General features: G+C 39.1%; 1 protein-coding gene across 1 annotated transcript; it reads left to right on the top strand.

The window, feature by feature from the left end:
- Window positions 1-4,903: 4,903 nt before the first annotated feature.
- Window positions 4,904-12,266, top strand: ASF1B (anti-silencing function 1B histone chaperone). Its single transcript, XM_070735907.1, has 4 exons — window positions 4,904-5,255; window positions 8,378-8,493; window positions 9,109-9,285; window positions 11,007-12,266. Exons 1-4 carry the CDS (start codon window positions 5,147-5,149, stop codon window positions 11,202-11,204), a joined length of 600 nt encoding a protein of 199 aa, XP_070592008.1. The 5' UTR covers window positions 4,904-5,146; the 3' UTR covers window positions 11,205-12,266.
- The last annotated feature ends 14,239 nt before the right edge of the window (window positions 12,267-26,505 follow it).

Below are 26,505 nucleotides of genomic sequence, written 5' to 3'. Positions count from 1 at the left end.
ATGACGCTATCTGTTCTGTCGGGCTCTCTGGTAGAATCCACCCAAAAATTAACAGGTACAAATTTCAGACACACACACGTTTGGAAATTCAAAACAATGTTCTTTATAATGAAAATTCACTTAAACCAAGCCCTCTTTTGGTATAGCAAAGAGCACTCCTCTCCAAACAAAATGGTAATTGGTACAAGTCCCTTATCAGTTCTGTGATACTTATCTTGCAGCTGTGAGGCAATTCACATTCCTCCTTCTTTCACAAAGTGAAACACACTTTGCTCTGGTTTAGTTACAAAGCAGGGAAAAATCAGCACACAAAAAGTCATAGTCAGTAAAGCAGTCATGAAACACAACGATCAGATAATCCTCCACAATGGCCAAACCAACAGGCTGCTATTTATAGCAGCCTCACTAATTATCACAGCCCCACCCAACCACAGGTGGCCTCATTTTCTTTGATAATAATCTCTCAGTTGTTGCTGCCTACGCATCGCTCTCAGCATACGTGGCTGTATCATTAACTCTTGTTCTGAATCCAAGGAGGAGCTAGATAATTGATCTCCTTCTGAGCTGTCTGCCCCACTCTCCTCCTCCCTGTCACTCATGTCTTCTTGGTCAGAGGAGCCTTCATCAGCAGATTCCACCGGGGTCAAAACAGGCCTGCAGCATGTGGATGTCTTCCACACATCCACAGTCCTTGGGCCAGAGCTAACCACAACACTATCTAACCATCTCATCCTAAACCATCCCTTTCTCCTTTTATCCTCACTTTCCCAATACAGGGTCTTTTCCAATGAGTCCCCTCTTATTAGGTGGCCAAACTATTTTAGAGTTTGCTTCAGCTTTAGAGTTTGTGATTCCAAAGAAAAGTCAGGCTTGATTTCTTTAGGATTGATTGATTTTGCCTCCTTGCAGCCTAAGGGACTCTCACCACAATTCAAAAGCATCAGTTCTTCAGCACTCCTTATGGTCCAACTCTCACAGCCATAAATTACTAGTGGGAAAACCATAACTCTGATCTACAGACCTTTGTCAGCAATATGGTATCTCTGCTTTTTATTATGCTGCTAGGTTTGTCATTGCTTTCCTCCCAAGAGCAAGTGGCTTTTAATTTCATGGCTGCAGTGATCTTGGAGCCCAAGAAAATGAAATCTGTCACTGCTTCCATTTCTTCTCCTATTTGCCAGGAAGTGATGGGACTGAATGCCATGACCTTAGTGATTTAATTACAAAAGGGATCATGGCCCACAGGATTGCCTGGACACTGGATGGTGCAAGGAGGTTGATTTTGTTTACTACAAAGGTAAGTTGGGGGAGAGAACCCATTGGTACATATGTGAAGTGGGAAAAAACCAATTGGGAGCATTACCAAGAGGATGGGAATATTGACACAGACAAATAGCATTTAAGGGAAATATCAAGGAGGTTCTTTGGTTTTTAAAAGAGCAAATAAGACTTTATTGTGGGGAAATATAGGAATTAAAGGCAACCTTGGTTGGGAGGCTGGAGAAGCATGGCAAGAGAGCAAGGAAAGCCACGAGGAAGCACGTGTAAAGGAAAGCAGAAGCAGACAAAAACATAACAGAGTCAGAAAAGGACAATGAACAGTGTGAATGTGCATGACAGCTTACTGGTAGATTAAGGAGACATAAAACTAGATCAGACAGTTTATAATCCAAAATATGTACTAGCTTGAAAGTACTGAGGGAAAAGCCACTTAGTCAGGTTAAGTTTGAGAACAAGAGTCAGGAGAAAGAAAAAATGAAGTGCAAAGCCAGATGCCAAAGTTGCTTCAAGCAATGGAAGGAATTCAATGCATGGTGTAAATCGTCAGCTACTGAGCCCATAAAGCTGAAAGTTCAGTTACAATGAGATACTAATTTTGTCTGAAGTATCGGCAGTTTGGCATTTATTCAGAAGAGGCATAGGCTGGGGTGATTTCCCATTTTTTGGCACAACATTGGCCAAAGAGGTTCTACAGATGAATTACTGAGTCTGTCATCTGCACCTCTATAACTGTCTGGTTCTGTTCTGCAACCCAACAAGACCGACACAGACTTCAGAGGATAATTAGAACTGCAGAAAAAACAATTGCTACCAACCTGCCTTCCACTAAGGACCTGTATGCTGCACGAGACCCCGCAAGAACTTGTGAGTCACCGCGGCGAGCGCAATTTAGCATTCCAGCTCATAGCCCACCACTAGGCTAGCCAGTAACAGATTTGTGTGTTCCCTCCAGGAAGCAAGGGATTAAAAAATAATTTTCATGTATTTGAAGATCTTAGATCTTAGCTTATTTCATATAAATTTTATTTATTTCCCAGCAGCAGGTATGACTAGTCTAGCTTTTCGTTAAACCCATTACCTTTGTTTTAGAGTAATTAACATTTTTTCCTCTTCACAATATAAAGCTGGAACTTGGTGGCTTGTTGCAGAGAAGATAGCTCCAGCATCCATGTTTATTTATTGGTTTGTTTGTCGAACATGTACAAGATAACAAGTATTGGTATAAACATAAACATAAGCAAAGTAAGTACAATTAAATTAGGACAATAGGACAGTAAGATAAGGACGGTAGGCACAATGGTGTGCTTATGTACCGCCTTTACAGACCTCATAGGAATGCGGTGCGATCGACTGTAGACAGCCTAAGGTTAAATTTTGGGGGGTTGGGGAAGAAACCACAAAGTCAGGAAGTGTATTCCAGGTATTAACCACTCTGTTGCTGAAATCGTGTATTCTGCAATCAGGTTTGGAGCAATTTAGATTATGTTTGAATCTATTGTGTGTGTGTATATTGTTGAAGTTGAAGTATTAATTGACAGGTAAGACAGGTAGGATATACCATACTGGAGGACTGAAAAAGTTTTATTAGCCAAGTTAGGAAGTTGGAATTCACTTTTTCAGATCATAGAACTGATATAAAATTGAACAAATGGGGGAAAGTGTATAGCTTTGCTTTACTCCCTTTTGAGAGGGGACTGGTGCCCATCTAATTTGCATTAAAATATTTTCAGTATATTTCATGATCAGAAGCCAAAGTTTCTATCAGTAAAGGAGGAGATCAGTTGTGCCCAAAGGCTGTCTTTAGGAATTGAATCAAAAGCTGCTTTCAGGTCAATTAAAGGACGTACTGTATATCTGTTGGATGTTACGAATATGTTTCTGCTGCATAGCGTAGCACTTGAGCTCTATACAAGGCTGTTCAGTTTGCTAAAATACTTGATATAGTTTATTGAGATACATAGCTCTAATAAAGGCAAATATTTGTAGCTCAGGGTTGAAATAAGGGATCCTCGGTGCTCTTTGAGCTTGTTTTCTTGAAGAGGTTTCATTATTGTTTTAGACTTCTATATTTGACTTCTTTTTTATTGTGTGTTATCTTTTTTGTTAGTGTAAATTGCCGAGTCCTTTGGGATTGGGCGGCACAGAAGTTGAAATAAATACATACATACATACATACATACATACATACATACATACATACATACATACATACATACATATCCAAACTAGGACACCAAAGTCAGTTTCTGCAACTTTTGTCATTTGTGTAACACAAATAATCCAAGTGTCATGATCAATTGCTTCTTCTAGTTTATTAAAGTCACACATCCTTTACACCCTTCTCAGTTCTGAAGAAATTCCTCCTTAAGGCACTGTATCCAACAGGGCTAGAGTCTGACTGGCTTTGTTTATGACAGTTTAAATGTATTAATTAATTCATTTAGTCCAATACACAATGAAGGTTATAGAGAATATACATGTAGTAAAATATATCAAAGAAAGGATAGGAAAAAAAATATAAGAATAATAGAATAAATAGAGGAAAAGAAATATGAATGGAAGAAAAGATATAGGAGAGACAATTGCACAGGGGACGGAAGGCACATAGTGCACTTATGCACGCCCTTTAGTGACCTCTTAGGAACCTGGAGAGGTCAATCATGAATAGCGTGAGTTCCACACTTCAACAACTCAATTGCTAAAGTCATATTTTTTACAGTCAAGTTTGGAGCTGTTAATATTAAGTTTGAATCTGTTGCGTGCTCTTGTGTTGTTGTGGTTGAAGCTGAAGTAGTCATTGGCAGGCAGGACGTTGCAGCATATGATCTTGTGGGCAATACTTAGATCATGTTTAAGGTGTCATAGTTCTAAATTTTCTAAACCCAGGATTGTAAGTCTAGTTTTGTAGGGCATTCTGTTTCGAGTGGAGGAGTGAAGGGCTCTTCTGGTGAAGTACCTTTGGACATTTCCAAGGGTGTTGATGTCCAAGATGCGGTACGGGTTCCAGACAGATGAGCTGTATTGGAGGATGGGTCTAGCGAAAGTTTTGTAGGCTCTGGTGAGTAGTGTGAGATTGCCAGAGCAGAAGCTATGTAGGATCTCAGGTTAGCTCTCAAAATCCTTACAAAAGGAATAAATCCTCTTCCCATCACCATCTCTAGCATTCACTTTAACCTTCTTTTAAATACGCATTTCATCTTCAAATAAGGAGTACCCACATCCACATTACACTCCTTATCTGTTCATATGTACTTTTTATTCCTCAAATGATCAACTCTGATCCAACAGAAGCGAATAGGGGGGGAAATGTTACTTCCAATGATGTGTTTAGAAACCAAACTTGATTCACCCGATCTTTTTGACATCCCCATTTTTATTTCACAATATTAGCCCATCTTTGTAATTTTGAGCCTAAGACTCTGCCTTCTAGACCACAGTACAGCAAAGGAAGGCCGCGGGCTTGGCGAAGTTTCCAGTCAGCTGTCTCGAATCCTCTTTGGTTTGGCCACTTAGCAACATAACCGAAAGCGCCAATTGGCTACTAGCGTTTGAACGTTCAAAACAGAGGCAGCGCCCGACCGCTGTGCCCAGGCCTAAAGCCCGAGAGCGGGAAACCCAAGCCGAAAACGGATTGTTTCAGAGCGAGCTCCCGCCGGGGACAAAAAGAGAAAGGCGATTGGGTGGCGGGGAAAGTGGGCGTGGCTCCTGTGGGAGGCAGTAAACGGATTAGCTCAGGCGCGAAGTGCGAGGATTGGCTGCGGCGCAAACTGGGACGTTGAGCCCGTGGCGCGCGGAACGGGTTTGGGGGGAAAAGGAGCCCGAAGAAGGGCGGTTCAGAACAAGGCGAGAACCCAGCCAGCCTGTCATGGCGCGAGTGTCGGTCTTGGGGGTTTCGCTGCTGGAGAATCCGTGCCCGTTTGACCACCCACTCCGCTTCCAGGTGCAGTTCGAGTGCGGAGAGGCGTTGCCCCACGGTGAGTACCGGGCATTGGATTAGGACCGGGCACGCGAAGACTCCACCTCCAACGGGCCGCGTTTCTAGGAGCCAGAGATGCGTAACGGCGGGAAGATTCGGTCCTTAGGATAGGAATAGGCGAAGTTGGCTCTTTTATGACTTGCGGACTTCAACTCCCAGAATTCCTGATCCAATCATGTTAGCTCAGGAATTCTGGGAGTTGAAGTCCACATGTCAATAGAAGAGCCAATTCTCCCTAACCCTGTCCTAAGATGTTCGGCCAAAAGAATTACCAAAATGACTCTCCCTCCGTAGCTGTCCGGCCTTGGCTTTGGGGACCAAAAAGCGGAGCGTGATACATTGAGTTATTGGGGAAGAAGTAGGTTGAGATGAAACTAAATCACCTACTATTGGTGGGAGGAGGTGGGCCGGGAAGGAATTGTTGGAATCGGGATTGTAGTCTGATAATTTTACCCCAATCAATTCACAAAAATAATTTTAATTGCTCCTGCCGCCAAGATTTAAAAGCAAAGTTCTTCATACTGTAACAAAAAAAAAATCATTTTCTTTATTTGATGGGGGTAAGGGATGAAAGGTAGGACTCCTAATAGACATTGGTGCTGGGGATGTTCACAAAAAGCTTACAAGTGCTGCCATGGCAAACGGAGGACTTCTCTGGTTTTATAAAGGTAGGTGGACTTTCAGAGTACTGTAATAATCATGAATTCCTTCAGATTTCAGCTGAATGTTGCTTGAGGCTTATTATTATCGCTGCAGAAAGCTTTCAGATCATTTTATCAGACAGAGAATAGTGTTCTGTTTACTGTTGGACCAATTTACAGAGCTTACAAAAGCTTTTGCTATCAGCTTATTAAAAGCTTTATGCTCTATTCTGTTTTGTGAGTTTTGACAGTGATATGAGCCCTTTCATGCAAGGCAATCCTCACCCTCCCAACTTTAAATTGTCAAATAAATGCATCTGCACATTACACTCTGGGATGAGTTAATTTCACTGCTGTTTAGCATTTATTACCTTTTTTTTTTTCATTTCTCCTGTCATAGATGCGTGTACAATTCTTAAAGGGGCAAGTCTACTTAACTATTTAGTTTCAAGTGGAAAATAAACTAACAAACCCATTGCTGTGAATAGAACAAATTGGTAGTGGTTTTCTTAGTAATATCAAGATGATTGCCCTTAAAATCTAAATTTACAATCTGTTAAAGGGGATACAATTAGGAAAGACACGTATGGGGCATGATGTCTCTTTTTCTATCAATCTAATTCTTTATCTTGGACTGAGAAATTTAAATTACAGATTTCTACTTGATTTCTACTTCCTAATGATTATTTTATAGGATTTCATTTGTGCTTTGATTCAGAATGATCTTGAGGACAAGCTATTTTTTTAATCTGGCCGCACAAAAAAACACAAGACACCCTCTAATTTATACTACTGATTTACTTATATACAAAGCACAACTTTATCCAATTATAGACTTCTTTGGAAGAAGGAATTGATAATCAGTCTTTTGCTGTAGCATGACTTATCATGACTTTCCTCTTGTAAAGAAGCCTAGGAAGTGCCACCAAAAAAGGACAGGGGTTCCTGAAATGAAATAATAAAAAACTTTTTTTAAAAATTGCCTGTGAGAAACATAATACTGTATTCCATTTTGAATTGCTGTCGCGGGGCTCCATCTCGCATCCTGATCCCAGCTGGTGGCTACTGACCGCTTGGTGCTTGAGCGGCTCACACTAAAGCTACATAGGGCTCCAGAGGACTTTTCTAACATCAGACTGTCAGCCATAAGGCCATCCACTGAGCGCACAGACTCTGCGACCTGGAGGAGCCTCTGTAAGTGGTACACAAAGATGGCTTGCTCTCCTTAAACCTTTCCATAATAGTCATTCCTAGATTCCTAAACGGGGAGTAGGCTTAGGCCTGTCCATTAACGCGTCAGATAGCGGCACTGTCAATAGTTCTGAAATGTCGCCCGCTGGAATTGCTGGCGGGTCACGATTTCCTTTAACTAAATAAATTAATTAGTGACAACGATTAATAAGTAGAATAGCTTGTCTTCAGACATTGTAGATACTCCAAAACTATAGGTTTTTAAGAAGAGATGGACAACCATTTGTCCAGAATAGTATAGCGTCTAATGCTTGAGAAGTGGTTGGCTCAAGTGGTTTTTATCTGCAAATTTGATCAGTTCCCCTTCTATCTCCTCATCAAAACTTATGAAGATGAAGAGTGCTTGGGCCTAAGACAGAGCCTCAGGTAACCCACTGCATGTTTCCCTTCATGTAGATGCAGTTTGAGGATTATACATTGAGTGTAACTAGTCAACCAGTTATGAAGCTACAGTGGTACCTCTATATAAGAACTTAATTCGTTCCGTGACCAGGTTCTTAAGTAGAAAAGTTTGTAAGTAGAAGCAATTTTTCCCATAGGAATCAATGTAAACACAAATAATGTGTGCAGACCCATTAGGAAAGAAATAGAAGCTAGGAATTTGGGTGTGAGGAGGAGGAAGAAGAAGAGGAGGAGGAGGACAGTCACTGCTGAAGGAAGAAGGTGAGATGAGGGGAATTTTAAAAATTCAAAAACTTTAAGGCCTTTTTTTAAAAAAAGGGATTCTGAGGCGGCGAGGAGGAGCATGTGCCTCCCATACACCCAGTGCGAGGCTGCCTCCCATACACTGCACCAGAGAGAAACCGAGGGGGAATGGCAGGAAACTGGCCGGACCTTCGTGCCGCTTTCAAATTTCCTGGGAAATTTTCCGGGCTCGGGTTCTTAAGTAAAAAATGGTTCTTAAGAAGAGGCAGAAAAATCTTGAACACCCGGTTCTTATCTACAAAAGGTCTTAAGAAGAGGTACCACTGTATATGGTGGTGATGCTGTCCATCCCATATTTTCTGTTTTACCAAGAAGGTAGGTTACTGATCAAATGCCTTACTGAAGTCAATAAGAGCAACATCAGTCTTGTTCTTGCATAGATGTATAACATCCCAAAACATATTAATTCAGTGACTTGTGTCAATATTTTCATTTTGCAGGGGCGGAAGATAATGTATTTCTCTCAGTGATTTAATATTCTAGCATTTATATTCTTGCAATTATATACGTTTTTACTTTTCAGACTTGGAATGGAAAATCATCTATGTGGGATCTGCAGAGAGTGAGGAATATGATCAAATTCTTGATTCTGTACTGGTAGGACCTGTTCCAGCTGGGAGACACATGTTTGTGTTTGAAGTAAGCTCTATTTTTTTTATTTGGAAAAACACAGCATGAATGGGGAAAGAAGTCTAATCACTTGCAATGCTTTTTAAGTAGAAAAGTAGGATTAAAATATTCTACAAATACTTGAAAATTAATTTCCTCTAATATTTCTAGTAGTAATGTTCTGGATCAGAGATCTCCAACCTTTCTGGCTTCATGGACCAGTGGGGGCTGGGGATCCCTGTTCTAGACGAGTGTTTACATATTCATTCAATCATAGCTAAACAATTCAATGCATACTCTTATGAAGACATTCTGAGATCAACTCCCCATATCTCAGAATAAGAATTGGAAAAGATTCATATCTAAGGCTATAAGAAACTGCTGCAATGTTGACAGTTCTAAATTAGACCTGTGATCTATTTTGCTTCCTTTGTGTCAAAATCCAGTGAGATGTGTTGAATTCTATATTTGATTTGTGCTATTTAGGAATGGATTTAAATCTTCTTTCAACCTCTGAACTGTTGGAGTATTTTTAGTGATGTATGGCTTGCTGTTAATAAAATGGAGAATTCATTTATGCTTCATATTCTTTGGAAGAAGAGCAAGATACAAATGTCATTGATGTATTTTCCATTTCTTTTGTAGGCAAATAGTCCTAACCCTGATCTAATCCCTGAAAGTGATGCTGTGGGAGTTACAGTAATACTCATTACTTGCACCTACCTTTGTCAGGAGTTTATACGCATTGGGTATTATGTGAATAATGAATATATAAATCCTGAATTAAGGGAGAACCCACCTCTCAAGCCAGACTTTTCCCAGGTGAGACACTAATGAGAACACACTCATTGTTACTTTTTTCAGTTTAACACAACCCCTTATCTAAATTATAGCTCACACTTCCTAGAAATTAGGGGAAGGAAAATTGGCTGGTATACTTTTCTGAAATATGAGGAGTCAGGTGGGAAATTATAAGTTGTTTTGCTTATCATGATATAAAAGCGTCACTACAAATATATAATAGCTAATTGTTTGTCTCTAAAGACAAGTATACTGAACCAGACAACTCGTGACCCATGTTCAAGGCTGAGTGGTGCAATGCAAACACAAAGGGAATGGCGGAGTCTGCAGGATTTGGGGAGACTTAGCTGAGCTATTTGCAACCTTCCCTGCAAGGTTCCCTTTGATTTTCCCTGCAAGCTTCCCAGAAAGGAAATTGTAAACTCACTACTGTGCTCCGGCCATCTACCATGAGCACATGATCTCCATTGACATTCACCTTGCAGGTCTCCCAGCCTTCCCCGTTTACAGAGTATTGAGAAATTTGTAAATGAGGATCATATTTTATAGTTTCAGAGATATTTCCTTACCTAAAAAGAAAAACTGACCATAAGCATTGGAAATCTTTCTTCCATCCTTTCTCTTCCCTCCCACCCTAATTCCTTTCTTCCTTTCCCCCTCCTCCTCCTCCCTTCCTTCCTCTTTGTTCTTTTCCTTCCTCCTCTGCCTTCCCAGCAGACAGCTAACCTACCCAAGTTGCTGGGAAACTGTCACAGAAATGAGGATCACGTGACTGCAGCAGCAGCAGTGCTGAAGCAGCCACAACTTTCCCAAATTTCATCCCTCCAAAGTAACAAGTCAGAATCCTCTAAGTTAGCACATTTCGGATATCCTTGTTGAAAATAGTTTCTAATATCAAGTGTTACTGACCATCTTAACAAAGTAAAGGAACTTGGTAATTTAATTGAGGAAAGGATATATCTGATAAAGATATTTAAAGTAAATTGACTTGTCGGGATGGAGTTCAACATTCAGAACAGAGATGTCAGACTGAAGCCATCGTTTTGAGTTGGAGACTTTGGCCTGTCACAAGTAAAATAATCCTGTGGGAATTGGAGACGGGTGGTTGCATGAGAGGGAAAGATACTAGCCACAACAAATTCTTTCCAGAGATTCAAGGTCATTCTTTGTTCAGCACCAGCTGGACATACAGGGGAGGATCATGGACTTTGAGAGAACTGGAGTGGTCCATGTGATGAACTTGTGGGGGATGAGGGATGAACCTTAACGTGGGAAAAGTTAGTATCGGGTTGGCTGTGGTTCATAACCAACATGGCTCTGTTAATAAATTGAAACTTGGAAGACGGCCAAGGTTTGGACTCTGATTTATTTCTCGTATGCTAATTGGAACGCTGACATGAGAACTGAATTAGTGTGCAAAACATGCAGATTTCTTGCATAGAGATTACTTTGATGAAATATATAATAATAATAATAAGAATCATTCATAATCGGCTTCTATTAGTATTTCTATTTATAAATATATGAGAATATTTGTAGCTGTGTGTGGGTCCTTGGTGCTCTGAGCTTAGTGGCTTTCTTGGTGTTTCATTATCAAACTAGCACAGTATCACTCATGATATTACCTAGTTTGGTAATGACTGCAAGAAAAAAAATCACCAATCTCAGAGAGCACCCAGGACCCCATGTTTATATTTATATTATTCTATATAATGCTGATTATTTTTCTGCTTCTTTTCTAGTTGCAGAGGAATATTCTGGCCTCCAATCCCCGGGTCACCCGTTTCCACATCAATTGGGATGGTCCTAAAGATCAGATGGACAATATTGAAAATGTAGAGCCAGAGCCTGATGGTTTCCTATCTTCTAACTGTGCCTATATCAAAGGATTGATCCCTTCTGTAGGCTTGCAACCTGAAAATTCAATGGACTGCATGTAAAACAGGCAGAAGAATTTAAAGATGCAGAAAATTGCAACTTAAGAATAATTTGAAAATCTGAGAAGAGCTATAGATTCTTATGGCCAGTAAAGCAATGGGAGTCCTAATTGTTACATCTGTGTAGACAAACTTCAGAGCTCTTTTCATATCTGGATTTATAACAAATGTGTCTTTTCGATTATAGATCTGTAATTCTGTCATGTTATTTCTTGAATGATACTTGGGTCTACTTGTGTTGACTGCTTATGAACACTTAGTTGACACAGAAAAATATTGTGCCATAATTCCTGAAGACTCAGAACAGTGGGAACTAACTTATTATTCTGATCATCCATTTCCTAAAAGTGGGCACAGCAAGCACTCTCATTTCTGAACAATTTGAATTTCTCTCTCTCCTTTGTTAGTACAGAGAGCTGACTCTTGAGGACAAGCTTTTAATAAATGACCAGATACATCATAGCTGTTACTTGGTGGTTCCTGTTTTATAACCTTTTTCTCCTTGGCTTCAAAGATATTTGTCTTGCATCAAAGATTAGGAAAGTTTAGTTTTAGAGGCAAAGTCTGCTGGTTATATAGAGTAGCTGTCATAATGCTGCTTTTGAGAGTGTTCTAGCATGCCACAACTATTTACTAATAACCTCAAAATGACATTTCCAACATCCGAATAGCAAGAATAGGGCAGTGCTAAACTTATGTATCTCTTTGTATGCATCTTCATTTATGGTCTTACAATTGTTGCACTCTAAAATGCTATTTACTATTTATACAGACACTTGTCATTATTAGATACTTGTCCTATCTAAAAGGAAATCCCTTCCTAAGATGTACAAACAGTTATGAAGACACTTAACATACTACTGTACACCGGCTGTTTGTACCTCTTAGGTTGGAGGTTTCTTTTTGATATAACAAGTTTGTATTTGTTGTTTTTTACCTGCCTTTCTTGCTTTCAGGGATTACATTAAATTTAGTATTTTAAGTATTTACCTGATATATGATCAATCTATCCTGCACAGGAATATTTTATGGAAAGGATTTTCAATAAAAAGTGTGTAAAAACTACATAATTCACATAACAGTGTTTGTGGCATAAAACATGGAGTGTCTCCTCTTTGATAAGTTAATATTTAGTAAAGTTAAAACTAATGCTGATAGGCTTTGTTGCTTTAAAAGCAAGAGCAGTGAAATATATTTCAATTCTGGGAAAAACTAACCTCCTATATGTGGGACCTAGCCAATTGTCAAGTGGTATTGATTTCAGTCAGCTAAATGAGGACAGGTTTTCCCTTTGAGGTATTTAACTTTCTATGGCAAAGATTCCTAGATCCTCAGAAGTTGTTAAAAAACTGAATATTATGTTCAAATTGCAGTCAGTACTGTTTGCCAGGCTAATGCCTTTTATTTATTTATTAAAAAAAGAAAACTCCCTTTGCCTAAGAACAGTGGGATATGGGTAGTCTATTTTATACAAGGATGCTAAAAACCATTTTGTAATAAAATTATAAAATATGATTGTTGAAAGCAAATATAAATAGCAATATAAAATAAAACTTAAGATAAACAGCAAAATAAAGATTTAAAAGAAGCAGACATGAGGCCTCAATAAAATTCCTGATTTGACAGATCTATCAAAAATATTGAGGAAATGTCATGAAGATTTCTATTCTAGGTACCTGAAAAAGTTGCTGAAATCAGATATCTTCCCTTAAGATCAATTGGGACATGAACCTTTAAATATTCATTCATTCATTCATTCATTCGATTTTTATGCCGCCCTTCTCCTTAGACTCAGGGCGGCTTACATCATGTTAGCAATAGCACTTTTTAACACAGCCAACATATTGCCCCCACAATCCAGGTCCTCATTTTACTTACCTTGGAAGGATGGAAGGCTGAGTCAACCTTGAGCCGATGATGAGATTTGAACCGCTAATCTACAGTCAGCTTCAGTGGCCTGCAGTACAGCACTCTATCTGCTGCGCCACCCCGGCTCTTATATCTGTATTAAATATAACACATGCTTTTTTTCTGTGGCCATTGTTTGAGAATATCAGCATACTTAAATATATAAATACTGAGTTTTAATCGAGACAAGAAGATTGTCAAATACAGGAATTGAAAAACTTGGAATTAGTATGTTTACATGATATGTAAATCTTTTTAAACAATCGCATATAAAAATTTTGTGACAAAAATAAGGTAGAAATGTGAACAAATATACAGTACTTCAGTATGGAATAAGCCTTAGCTTTGAAGTGCCTGATCTTATTTTGAATGTTATTTTGAACTCCAGAGATTCTAGGATTTTATCTGCCACAGGCTTTACTATGCAACAGATATACAGTATTAGAAACATAGAAGTCTGACGGCAGAAAAAGACCTCCTGGTCCATCTAGTCTGCCCTTATACTATTTTCTGTATTTTATCTTAGGATGGATATATGTTTATCCCAGGCATGTTTAAATTCAGTTACTGTGGATTTATCTACCACGTCTGCTGGAAGTTTGTTCCAAGGATCTACTACTCTTTCAGTAAAATAATATTTTCTCATGTTGCTTTTGATCTTTCCCCCAACTAACTTCAGATTGTGCCCCCTTGTTCTTGTGTTCACTTTCCTATTAAAAACACTTCCCTCCTGGACCTTATTTAACCCTTTAACATATTTAAATGTTTTGATCATGTCCCCCCTTTTCCTTCTGTCCTCCAGACTATACAGATTGAGTTCATTAAGTCTTTCCTGATACGTTTTATGCTTAAGACCTTCCACCATTCTTGTAGCCCGTCTTTGGACCCGTTCAATTTTGTCAATATCTTTTTGTAGGTGAGGTCTCCAGAACTGAACATAGTAGTATTCCAAATGTGGTCTCACCAGCATTCTATATGCTGGGATCATAATCTCCCTCTTCCTGCTTGTTATACCTCTAGCTATGCAGCCAAGCATCCTACTTGCTTTCCCTACCGCCTGACTGCATATTGTTTACTATAAATGTGTTATTTTACAGTTATGCTTTATTTTTTCAACTTTTCCAGTGTCCCATTTCTTATGACCATTTTATTATAAGCTGTCCATCAAAAATTCAGTCGGGTTTTTTAATATCAAATATGGCCATATTAAGTGAAACTAAACTGTACAATTACTGAAAGATATTGCCTTAGCCCTGCAGTATGTACTGCTGTGTCTTAAGTTTGCTTCATTGTATTTCAGGATGTTGAACAATTGTCTGTTAATGTGAAATATTATTTTAAAGGTTATTTCATATCTCAACAGCAAAGACTTCTCTATGAAAGACAGAACTGATTCAGCCTCTTGAAAAATATTTGAAAAAATTATTTAGCTCCAAGAAGTTGGGATATTCATCTAAAATTCATTTGAAAAATTTATTTAGCTCCCAGAAGCTGGGATATTCATCTAAAATTATTACAATCATTTTTACCAATAGTTCTTGTGTGAAAGTAAGAGAATGCTGTCCTAATAGAAGTACTAACTTCTATTTCTCACTAAAATATCTGAATAAGAACCAACCTTCACCATTTTTTAATTTATTTTCTTTAAGAAATACTTATATTTATTTAGCCTGCCTCTATTAAACAATGGGATAAATATATGTGATTTATGCCACGTGCAGCTTTTATAGTTTCTTGCTTTTATAATATAAGCAAACAAACAAGTATTGTTTTGCTTTCAGTCTTAACAATATAAATTGGGATTTTGCTGAATTTGTATTCTGAGAGAAGAACATTTCTTGATGGGATTCTTGAGACTTTTTAATCTTCAAGGTTACTTTCTTTTTAAGCTGTTTCCAAATGAAACAAGCTACTAGTATAATGGGAGGAGAGCATTCAATGGTACACCAGGAATGAAAATAGAGAAGTGGAAAGGATTGAGGGGTTTCTGGAAAAATATCTTATTTTTATGTAGGTATTTTACATTCAGCTACAATAATGATAGGGTAGCCCCACAGTGCAAAAAACAAGCCAATTATTTTTTCATTCATGTTGCATACAATGACTGGGATCTAATCAGTCTGGAGATTCTTTTCCCCAAGGGCTGAGATAGCATATGCACTGCAGAAAACAGGATATTTTCTTCCTTATTAGATACTACCTGGCATCATTATAATAAGTTGTATACCGGTAATTCTCAAAGTGGGTGGAGCTAACCTCCAATAATGGGATGACACCCAAGAATGGTCTGTTTAGGGGGAAAACCTTGCACAGTTCAGAAACTTCTCGCTGCAGGAAGTTGTTCATTGCTTGCTCTCTGCAAAGTACAGTATTTCCCTAAACCAGTGATGGTGAACCTATGGCATAGGTGGCACGCAGAGCCATATCTGCTGGCACTTCAGCCATTGCCCTAGCTCATCTTAAACATGCATGTGTGTGCTGGCCTGCTGGTTTTTGGCTTGCACAGGCTCTGGGAGGGTGTTTTTTTGCTTTCAGAGGGGGGTGGGGAAGGGCGTTTTTACCCTCTCCCAGCTCCAGGGAAACCTTTGGAACCTGGGGAGGGCGAAACATGAGCCTACTGGGCCCATCAGAAGTTGGAACACAGGCCGTTTCCAGCCGCCAGGGGAAGCTGTTTTCACCCTTCCCAGGCATCAAATTATGGGTGTGGACATTCATGCATCTGCAATAGCATGCGACTTTGCTCTTTCGGCACCCAAGGAAAAAGGTTTGCCATCACTGCCCTAAACAGACCAGCCGAGAGAAACCACAGAGCTGCCAAATTCCAGTTAATAATAATAATTTATTAGATTTGTATGCCAGCCCTCTCCGGAGACTCGGAGCAGCTCACAAATCGCGTTCCTCCGTGTTGTGTCCAAACAAGCACATTGTATATGAAAACTTGTTGCAAATTCAATAAAACGTCTTGAACGCACATCCTAACTGGCACTTGTAGCTCCATCGCATTCCTCCGTGTTGAACCCAGGGAAGCCCGTTGTAAATGACAACTTGTGAGTTCAAGAAGTTTGAACTCACTGGAAGTTTTCTTTTACAATGGGCTTCTCTGGACAATGCCGAGGAATGCGATGGAGCTACAAGCGTCAGGTACAACGTGTGTCTCGCTGCCCAACATGTCCCATCTGTCAGAAATGAGTCTCTGCAAGGCTTCTTATGCTGTTGAATGCACAAGCAACAACACTACTGCGAGGAAGTCTCGCTGTTTGTGTAAGCAATGGCATAACAAGCCTTGTAGAGTCCTGCTCCACAAGGCGGTTACGGCAGGCCCGCCACTTGGCTGGTATCAATAATAGGGGAGGCGGCAGTGATGGGACACCCAGTCCTACGCTCTCCCTATTACACCCCCAAAATTATTTGTTTGTTTATTGGATTTATATCCCCTCCCACTCCGAGGACTCCCACCCCCATAATAAGCCCAAGGCCATATTTTGGAGTTCAAAAGATATAAGCCCCTGTCTTATTTTCAAGGAAACATGGTATTTCCAGGGTGGTCCTGCAGGGCAGATCTAAGCACCCTCCGGGCTGGATGCAACCCGTGGGCCTTGAGTTCGACACCCCTCCACTAATGCGTCAGAATCTTGCTTCTCGTAAATAATCTCAATCTGAATTTGTTTCTGCAAAAAAAAAAAATACTTTTTGTAAGCAAACATACAAATATTGGCAGAAATAAATGAACAGAGTTCTAAACAGATTTCTGGAGAAGGAAAGGCAAACTGAAGACACTCAGCTAAAAGTGGAGCCAATAACAGTGCAATGGATACTTGGCATGTAGAACAGTTCTTTATAATTCTTTTCCAGATAAGGAGAAGGCTTGGGACCACCCACAAGTGCTCCAGAAAGCAAGTCAGCAGTCTCCAGTGGATTTCGAACTTTAAGAGATAAGGGAAAGCCATTTTCACTCAAACCACCATTGGTGCCTTTGGGGACATTGGTTTTGCATACAGGTGGTCTTGAACTTAACAATTCATTCAAAGTTACTATGGCACTGAAAAAAAGCGACTTAGGATCATTTTTCACACAAACATTGCAGCATTCCCATAGTCATGTATTCAAAATTCGGACACTTGTTTCTGATAGCTGCAGTATCATGGAGTCATATGTGATCAATTTTGTGACTTTCTGACAAGTCAGTGGGGTGGCTAGATTCACTCAACAACTTTGTTACTAACTTAGCAACTGCAATAATTCAGTTAACTGTAGCAAGAAAAGTTGTAAAATAGGAAAAAACAAATGTTTTACTTAGCAACATAAATGTATGTGGTCATAAGTCAAGGACCACCTGTACTTTCTTTTCTGATCACTCTGGAAATTGACTGTTTACTGATTTTCTTCTGTTAGTAATCTTTAAAATTGTTTATAGCACTGGGTGAGTTTTCTTCAATCTTTAGTAAAAGAAGTTTTAAATACAAGTTTGAGGACTTTAAAAAATAATAAGCAGCAAAAGGATTATAAATACAGTATATTGATTCTGGAATGTTACAATTGTAGTTAAATCTAGATGGATTTGAAAAACGAGTTGGGAATTATAATAATTCTTCCTTTAGGAAAATTGTTTCTTTTTAAAAAGTTTTTTTTTTAATGACAAGATGGGACCTTGAAGGTGGAACACCAGGGGAAACCAGAAGAAACTAACAATTGCAATTAAAGGAGAAGAATATTTAAATTTGACTAAACGAACGGAGCAAAATCCTTTGATGTTAAAAGTACTGGAGGATACTTTTATACAGTGGATCTAGAAAATAATTTTAAGAGTGTCTGTCATTATAGCTAGATTATGTTTTAAAATTACTATAGAAGAGGAACAAGTTATAGTGGACAAAACTGAGACTTATCTAAAATGGCTTTAAAAATGACTGACTACTGGAATAATACAGGAAAAGACACTACAGGTAGTCCTCGACTAACAACAGTTCATATACTGACCAGTTACAATGGCACTGAAAAAAGTGACTTATGACCTTTTTTAAATGACCTTGTAGCATCCCCAGGGTCATATGATCAAAATTCGGATGCTTGGCAACTGACTCATATGTATGGGGGGTGGGGGGTCATGTGATCATCTTTTGTGATTTTCATACGAGCAAAGTCAATGGGGAATCCAGATTCACTTAACAACTGTTACTAACTTAACAACTGGCACAAAAGGTCATAAAATGAAGCAAAATCCACTTAACAAATGTTTCACTTAGCAACAGAAAATTTGGATTCAATTGTAATAAGTCAAGAACTACCTGTACAATTCTTTTTCAATACAGATACAGAATTCTCTCTCTCAGCATCTGAATGTTTGCCTTTGGTGCTCTGCTTCCCTTCCGCTACAACTGTTTTCTTTTTGTCTTCTTTTAGCGTTTTCTCAAAACAATTACTTCCCATACCTGCTTTTTATTAGCCCATTTACTTCATTATTAAGCAAGAAGTAGCACTAGTGCAATCACTTTTACAAGCATTTGGGTACCCAGAGACAGTTCTTATTTGCCCCTGATCACCAAGTAATGTAACTGTTGATAGTCTCTTTCGGTATGCACCGCATTTTGCAGTATTTCAGTAGCAACCTGCTTTTTATGTTGCAGATGTCTGCGATGTAACAGAGCTCCTTTGCTTTGATGCTGTTGGTGCCAATTCCTTCAGGACCCTTGTTATTCCTGTTTTTGAATATTTTTGAAAGATATGATAGAAATGGGCCTCAAACACCCCCGGAAACTCAACATTTTTCAGCCCAGAGGTCAGCAATCTGCAGCTCTTTTAACCCTCTGCTGTGGCTCCCTGTCACCAGTTTGCTCCACAATTGATAGGGTTTTCGGTTAGGACAGGTAGAGGAAAAAGGATGCCAAGCTAGGAGGAAACTCTATGGCTTCAGAACTGAAAAGGGTCTTTTGGCTCTTTGAGTGTTTAAGGTTGCTGACTCCTGCTTAGCCAATTGCAATATTTAAAATACTGAAAGCATCTTATGGGCTACTATGAATATAGTCAATCACAAAACATCCACAGACCAGAAGACTCTGTAATCACTGTAAATGTTTTGGGCATCTTTAGATGGGGATTTTGCAGTATGCTAGCTTTCTATTCCTGTTTATAATTTAAAATAATAATAAAAATACCCATGATCAGGATGGGATGTTTGGTAGATGTACCAAGGCATTGTGCTAGGCCTTTAAAAATGAAATATGCCCTTAACTACCACTATGTTGTTGCAGTCACTTAAATTGAGATCTTTTATGGATAAGATAAGTCCTGTTTCTACTATTTTCTTATCATTCTATTTTTGGCTGAAATTCCTAATTTATATTGAAATTCTAATATTGCAAAAAGATTTTTTAAAAGGATGTTGGCAATTAATTTTATTGTTAAGTCTTTATCCATAAAAGAAAAGTAGGTTCAAATATTCTTCACACTATTTATTTTTCACTATTTGAAATTGAAGTTGAAGTCACCAAACTTATTCTGATTCAAAAACGTATCAGTAATAATTAATAACTGAGTAATAATTAAAACTTTGTGCTAATTCTAAGATTCAGGTATTTAACAACAGTTTTTATCATGATAATGTTTGTCCAAATTATATTTCAAGTCTAATCAGACCGCTATGTTGAATTAGTGTCAACATTATTATTATTATTATTTATTCGATTTGTATGCCGCCCTTCTCCGAAGACTCGGGGCGGCTCACAACATGTAACAACAAATCATAAATAATCCAACAGTTTTTAAAATGTTTAAAGATTTAAAAGACCCCATATACTAACAGACATACACACACGCATAGGTATCTACTTCCACAATTATATGTGTATTACTGTGCCTGTCTTGTGAGAAAATGGAGACAGTTTTCGTAGGATGGGGGTGGAGTGTTAGCCCAGTAGAATAAGTCAGGGAAGTAGGATATCCATGTTGGTCCGTAGACGAAGTACTAAGCCAACTGCTCTAGACATGCCCTATCAGACAAATGGAGGAAAGATAAGTAAGATCATGCTGAGGGGATGAATTTGGTACAGCCTACCTGATACAAGTATCTCTCATTGTGTCAGCATATGCAATGCCCACATTTTAGCAGCCCTGGCCAGTAAAATCTTCTATTTTCTGGCAGGGCCAGATGGTTTACATTACACAATCCATCTGGTTGGTGTATTCAATGGTCAGACTATAATTGAAACTATCTGTTAAGAATCTGAGGTGAGAGAGGAAACAGAAAGGTTTCTAGCTAGGCCGTGATTGCAAATACTTAATTGCATTTATATCATAAAAAAAAAAATTCTGAAAAGGTATTAGGTTGAAATCAATTGGTCCAAAGGCAGCTGATGAGTTCCATGGTCAAATAAGTCATCCAAGACCAACACTAAGCCCTTTATATCTGTACTATATACTGTATATATATATATATCTGATAGGAGCCTCCCGAAAATTCAAGGGTACAAATTTCAGACACACCCACACGTTTGAAAATTCAAAACAATGTTCTTTATCACAAAATTCAAAATAAACAAAGCACTCTTTTTGTATTGCAAAGAGCACTCTTCCCAAAACAACCGGGTAGTCTGTAAAATTTCCCTTAAGCAGTCATTAAGTACTTAGCTAGCAGCTGTGAAGAAACTTCACATCCCTTCTTCTTCCAACGAAGTGAGACACACACACACAAACATGTTGTTCTGCTTTGGTTTCAAAGGTGCGAAAAAGCAACAAAGTCCAGCAACACAAGATTCCTGACGAACTCCGATCAGATATTCTTCCACAACGGCCAAACCCACATGCTGCTATTTATAGCAGCAGCCCTAATTACTGGAGCCCCACCCAAACACAGGTGGCCTCTCTTATTTCCTGTAATATGTTCTTACTTGGTCTCTTCTACACATAATTCTGTGCTTGCATGGGTCCAAAATGTGATCATCTGAATCAACGGAAGATAAGGGAGATTGACTGCCTGGGCTGCTTGCCAAGCCCTCCTCTGCCGAGTCACTCCCACCTTCTTCGTCGGAGGAAACTAAACTCTGAACTGATTCTGTCGGCAATAACACAGGTCTGTGACATGTTGAATTTTCCCCTGCATCCACCTCCCCATTCCCTGGGGCAGGAGCTAGGCCAGAGCCAACCACAACAATATATACTATATATTATATATTCACTATGGAACTATGTGATCAGGCTTTATAAATTGACAGTTAAAGCTTGAAAATTAATGAGTGGTTACAATCAGGCTTGATACATTGACACTTAAATTTAGAATGTGTAACTCCTTAGCATCAGATCATGTTAATATAAGGCAACTGACAGTTGTAACAGAGTTCTTTTCAGATGGGGAGAGGGAGTAGAATGTCTAAACTCCCAGTCAGATGAGTCACATGCTGCCCATGCCCAGTTTAGCGAAGGGGTAGAATTGGAGAGTTTTAATATAAGGCATCTGTTCCTTGGAATAGAGTTCTTTTCAGGTGGGGAGGGGTCTAACTCCTTAGCATCAGAGTGTGTTACTATAATACTGTATAATACTAATGATCTGATGTTAAAAAAGGAAAAATCCTTTCTTAGCGAGCACCTAGAAGCCAAGAAGTCATGTTTCAGGTTTGTAGGTTTTACAGCTCTAGAGATTTTGTGATGAGTGAGTGGTATTTAGCTTATATATATATAGGTAGGTTAATAATTCAAATTCAGATATGAGCAGCTTGTATAGAACATTAAAATATTTCTTTCCTTAATAATCTCACAAAGAGAAAAAATGTGGTTTGATTTTCTGTAACATGCATCCTGTGATTTGAATAATGGTAGGGGCAACTGTGTGATATCTAATACCGCATCTTTGGCATATCTGTGTTAGGTTATATGAATATAGAAGCCTGGCGAAAGGGAGAGGACTAAAAGATTAATTTGGATAGTACAACAGAGCTAGCTCTCATGCAACAATAAAATGGCTAATGTCTATATTTGAATCTGCAAAGGAAAATGGAGGAAAAGACAATTGCAATCATTTGTGCTGTTTTATAAGAAAACTAACGTGTGTTTAAATCTATGGTACATGAATACAACAGTACTTGTGGCTTATGCATCCTATTGCTGGTGAAATGAAATGGGAGTACTGGCTCCTGCTCTTCAATGTGTTATGATGGAAGAGATATCAGACACCTATGTAAATGCATAATAGTTAATTAAAGGTTCTGCAGAAATGCACAATATCTTGGAAACAATGTGTTTGAATATTAGAAGCTCAGGCTATTGGTTTCAGCTCCGAGCTTGGCAATTTGGTTGCAAACATTTCATCACCATTCGAAGAGGCATCACCAGTGCGTTTTGAACAATCAAAAAAGCACTGACAATGCCTCCTCGAATGGTGACTAAATGTTGGCAACCGAATTGCTAAGCTTGGAATTCAAACTAACAGCCTAATCTTGGGAACAATAATCCAAGTTGAAAACTAATTGTGTTAGCCATCTGCATTTCAACAGCATCAATGGTGAATTTTGAGATAGCGAAGCACTAGTTTGGGAAACCCTGATAGTCCATTTTTCCCTTCCTGATCCGAACTACACCTTCCATCCTCCAGGAATAGGAGAGGACTGTACCAAGCTTTCTCTTAGAAGCTAATGATAATATATATATATATTATATTATCAAGTCCAACCCCCTGCTCAAGCAGGAAGCCCTACACCTTCCCAGCCAGATGTCAGCCCAATCTCCTCTTGAAAATGTCCAGAGTTGGGGCATTCACAACCTCCGCTGGCAGGCTGTTCCACTGATTGATAGCTCTGACCGTCAGGAAGTTCTTCCTTATTTCCAGGTTGAATCTCTCCTTGGTCAGCTTCCAACCGTTGTTCCTCGTCTGGCCCACTGCTGGTGCCCTGGAAAATAGAGTGACCCCTCCTCTCCATGGCAACCCCCCAAGTACCTGTATGCTGCTATCATATCTGGCCATTCTTTTCACTAGACTATCCATGCCCAGTTCTGCAACCTCTCTTCGTATGTCTTGGTTTCTAGTCCCCTTTATCACTTTGGTTGCTCTTTTCTGTACTTTCTCTAGAATTTCTATGTCTCTTTTGAAGTGTGGTGACCAGAACTGAATGCAATACTCCAGGTGAGGTCTGACTAGGGCATTCTAGAGTGGTATTAATACCTCCCTAGTTTTAGAGAGTATCCTGCTGTTGATGCATCTTAAGATTGTGCTGGCTTTTTTAGCCACTGCTGCACATTGCCGGCTCATATTTAGTTGGTTATCCACCAAGACTCCAAGATCTCTTTCACAGTCACTACTGCTAAGTGAGATTCCTTCCAGTCTGTATGCGTGTCTAGGGTTTTTTTTTACCTAGGTGAAGGACTTTACTTTTCACGATCCATCTGGTTGGTACTGTATATTCAATATATGCCACTACATTTTGGCTTATACCACACAAGCAGTACAAAGTGTTAATGTGAAGTGGATGTAAGGCAAGCCAAGGAAGGCTGCTTTGGCCATTCATGCTGACATAATTTTCCTTCCTTCTTCCCTGGTTTCCTGGTGTGGATATCATGGTCAAGATAACCTTGTACCTCGAGAGGGTATTTAGGTCTTCTTGCCACAGTCCTGGTGAGGCTAATCTGTAGGGGGTTTAGTAGAGTATGTGAACACACACTTTTTCAAGTGAAGACGATTAATATTCCCCCAACCTTTTTCCCCAAAGAGGCTGTTTTTTACATGTGGAGTGCTCTCCTGTGGTGCGCAAAGTGCCCTCTCTCCACAGGCTCCCATCACCAAAGCTTCCCTCTTGTGCACTCTTAAAAGCACATGACATCACTGAGACCTCCTGTGGCGTGACTCATCATCTAGAGCAGTGTTTTTCAACCAGTGTGCCGTGGCACACTAGTGTGCCGCGAGACATGGTCAGGTGTGCCGCGAAGCCCAGAGAGAAAGAAAGCAAGAGAGAGAGAGAAAGAAAGCAAGAGAGAGAAAGAGAACAAGAGAGAGATAAAGAAAGCAAGAGAGAGAGAAAACAAGAGAAAGAAAGAGAAGGAGAGAGAGAGCAAGAGAGAGAGAAAGAGAGGGAGGGAAGGAGAGAGAGAGAAAGACATAGAGGGAGGTAGGGAGGGAGAGAGAAAGAGAGCAAAAAAGAGAGGAAGGAAGAGAAAGAAAGAGGGATGGAGAGAAAGAGAAAGAAAGGAAGGAAGGGAAAGAGGGAGGGAGAAAGAAATAGAGTGAAGGGATGGAAGAGAGAGAGAGAGAATTTTTTTGTCCAAACTTTTTTTAGCCCCCCCCACGCCCCCCCGTGTGCCCCAGGATTTCGCAAATGTAAAAAATGTGCTGCGGCTCAAAAAAGGTTGAAAATCACTGATCTAGAGTCATACCCTGCCCGCATGAAACTTATATATGGATAGCCAGGGCAAAGGGCTGATTTACATCCACACCCTAACCTTGGTCATTTCAGGGCGGTAGAAAAGAAATAGCAAGGGCAGTGTCATCTGAATTTTCCCCTCTCCGAACTTCATGAAGTAGCATTCAGCTCTACCAACTCTTGATATCATCTCACTTTAAATCTCTGAAAAGTTATTTTCTTGAAGTGTAATTTGTATGAGTTTGTATTTTATATGTCATTGGGGAGTTTTATTTCATTTTTCTAATAATTCATATTATAGTATTTTACAAAAGATCAGTACATACACAGTATGTTTGAAGTTATTTTTAAAACTGGTTCTTCGTCATAGATCGTTTGAGAAGCCCTGGAGTGCAATATGTTACCTATTCAGGGGCAGTTAAGTATCAGGCAAGAGCTAGCATGAGTAATTGTTAAGAAACATCCAAGATGGCCCAAAAACTACTATTCCCAGCATATTAATTAGGTGGTAAGCCCACTGGAGATAGTGAGATTTACATCAGAGTCAATATGTGTACTTTTTTCTCTCCAATTGATGTAAGTAAAGTAAGGGGTTTCTAATAAGTATAAATAAGGGACCAAAATCAGGGAACATGCAGAATTTCTTTACCTCGTAGAAATTCCTAATCTTTCTCACCTTCAAAATCTACAATTTGTAAGCCCATCCATCTAGCTATCTGCCTAACATATTGGGTAAATCCAACAGTTTTACAAATAATACATCTCTTTACCTAAACAAAACACAATTGTGAATTGTCTATGTGGACTTGATAGGAGTGAATTGTCGAGATGACATAAAAATCCGATCTGCATTTTTTAGTTATGCCTTGTACTCTATTCCCCCCCCCCCAAAAAAAAGACATCCCCTGAAAATAAGTCCAATCGGGTTTTGAGTGCATGGCAATAAGGTCAAGCATTTATTCCAGGGGTCAAAAAATATAAGACAGGATCTTGTTTTCGGGGAAACACGGTATATGTCATCTTTTATTCTGTATTTTATGTTTTATATTCAAATATGGCTTAATGGCTAATCAATAAAATATTACAGTATTATTTTTAATACTTTAATATTATGTATCAGCTCAACCTCAGTGCTTTTTAATATAAATCACCAATTAAAATAAACTGTTATTTACTGCCTAATTTCTTAATTAGCCACTATTTGTTGGGAAAAAATAACATCCTTGTAACTTTCCCCCTTTTTATATCCCTTACTTGTATTCTATTTAAATTTCATATCTAGCAAACAAAAATATATAAAGTAAATCTCTGCACTTAGAAAGTTAAAGATGGTATCATTTTCAATGTATCTTATTCTTGGTTCCTTTGTCCAGCTCCAATCCCAAATTGGTAGTGAAAAATAGTCACAAAACAATGAACACCCACTGAAATTGGAAAACTTACACTATCTTTAACAGTTCTGCTGGTAGATAAGGAAAATATACAGGGGAAACTTGAAAAATTAGAATATCGTGCAAAAGTTCATTTATTTCTATAGTGCAACTTAAAAGATGAAAAGTAACATATGAGACTCATATGCAAGGCAAGACAGTTCAAGCTATGATTTGTCATAATTGTGATGGTTATGGGGCATAGCTCATGAAAACCCCAAATCCAGCATCTCATAAAATTAGAATATTACACGCAATCAATAAAACAAGGATTGTACATAGAATAATATCGGGCCTCTGAAAAGTATAAGCATACATATGTATTTGGTACTTGGTTTGGGCCCCTTTTGCAGCAATTACTGCCTCAATACGGCGTGGCATGGAAGCTATCAGCCTGTGGCCCTGCTGAGATGTTTTGGAAGACCAGGATGCTTCAATAGTGGCCTTCAACTCTTCTGCAGTGTTTGGTGTCATGTCTCTCATTTTTCTCTTGGCAATGCCCCAGATTCTCTATGGGGCTCAGGTCAGGCGAGTCTGCTGGCCAATCAAGCATAGTAATCCTACGGTCATTGAACCAGGTTTGGTGCTTTTGGCAGTGTAGGCAGGTCCAAGTCCTGCTAGAAAATT

Source organism: Erythrolamprus reginae, chromosome 2 (assembly GCF_031021105.1).
Source record: "Erythrolamprus reginae isolate rEryReg1 chromosome 2, rEryReg1.hap1, whole genome shotgun sequence".
Taxonomy (NCBI): domain Eukaryota; kingdom Metazoa; phylum Chordata; class Lepidosauria; order Squamata; family Dipsadidae; genus Erythrolamprus; species Erythrolamprus reginae.
This window is presented reverse-complemented; position numbering and strand designations above follow the sequence as displayed.